Source organism: Zeus faber (genome assembly GCF_960531495.2).
Source record: "Zeus faber genome assembly, chromosome: 14".
NCBI lineage: Eukaryota > Metazoa > Chordata > Actinopteri > Zeiformes > Zeidae > Zeus > Zeus faber.
The window spans coordinates 6,375,126-6,375,721 of NC_137200.1; the positions used below are offsets into that span (position 1 = coordinate 6,375,126).

At 29.7% G+C, this 596-nt stretch overlaps 1 protein-coding gene across 1 annotated transcript in view; it reads right to left on the reverse strand.

Annotated features, from left to right (window-relative positions):
- The window catches only part of fstl4 (follistatin-like 4), a gene marked incomplete at both ends in the record, with an annotated part of 132,032 nt that extends 131,851 nt beyond the window's left edge, over nt 1–181 (reverse strand). The window contains one exon of the mRNA XM_080014201.1: nt 175–181. Within this exon, the coding sequence (XP_079870327.1) occupies nt 175–181 (7 nt within the window). The remainder of the gene's footprint in view (nt 1–174) is intronic.
- Between the last annotated feature and the right edge of the window lie 415 nt (nt 182–596).

Sequence of the window (596 nt, forward strand, 5' to 3'; positions counted from 1 at the left end):
CTATGTATATTCTGTATTAAAATGAATTTTATTGGCTTTTTTATGCTGTATTTTCGGCTATTTCTGTATATTTGGTTATCTGCTTTTTTTTAAATTGTATTTATCAATTCTTCTTTTTATTGTTCAGACTGTTGAGGTATGTAATTCTAATTGTCTGTAGAGAAATTACCATACCATTCATTTTTACCAGTATTGGGTAGGTTTGTTTTTTGATTAATAAAAAAAAGTTTGTATGCATTTTGGAAGTGTTGCATTTAAAGAAAAGGTGAGATTGATTAAATTCGAAAAGATAGGGGTTCTAGTGGTGTGGGTGTGAGAGTAAAACAAAACACTTTGCCTTCGCCACAGCGAGGCATCATGAAAGCAATGTCCTGTCGCAATGTCATGTGCATAAATACAATTTAATTATTATTTGCCTATAATCTATATGATCAGCAGGCTTTACCACCATGCCTCCTTCACCTTTTTTTATTCAATTTTATTCTGTACAAGTTTCATGGTGCAACTAAAATAAAAATAATAAAAATAATAAGCAGCAGAAGTTTTTTTTTTTTTTATCTTTACTTCACTTCCGAGCATGGATCATATTTTTTTTA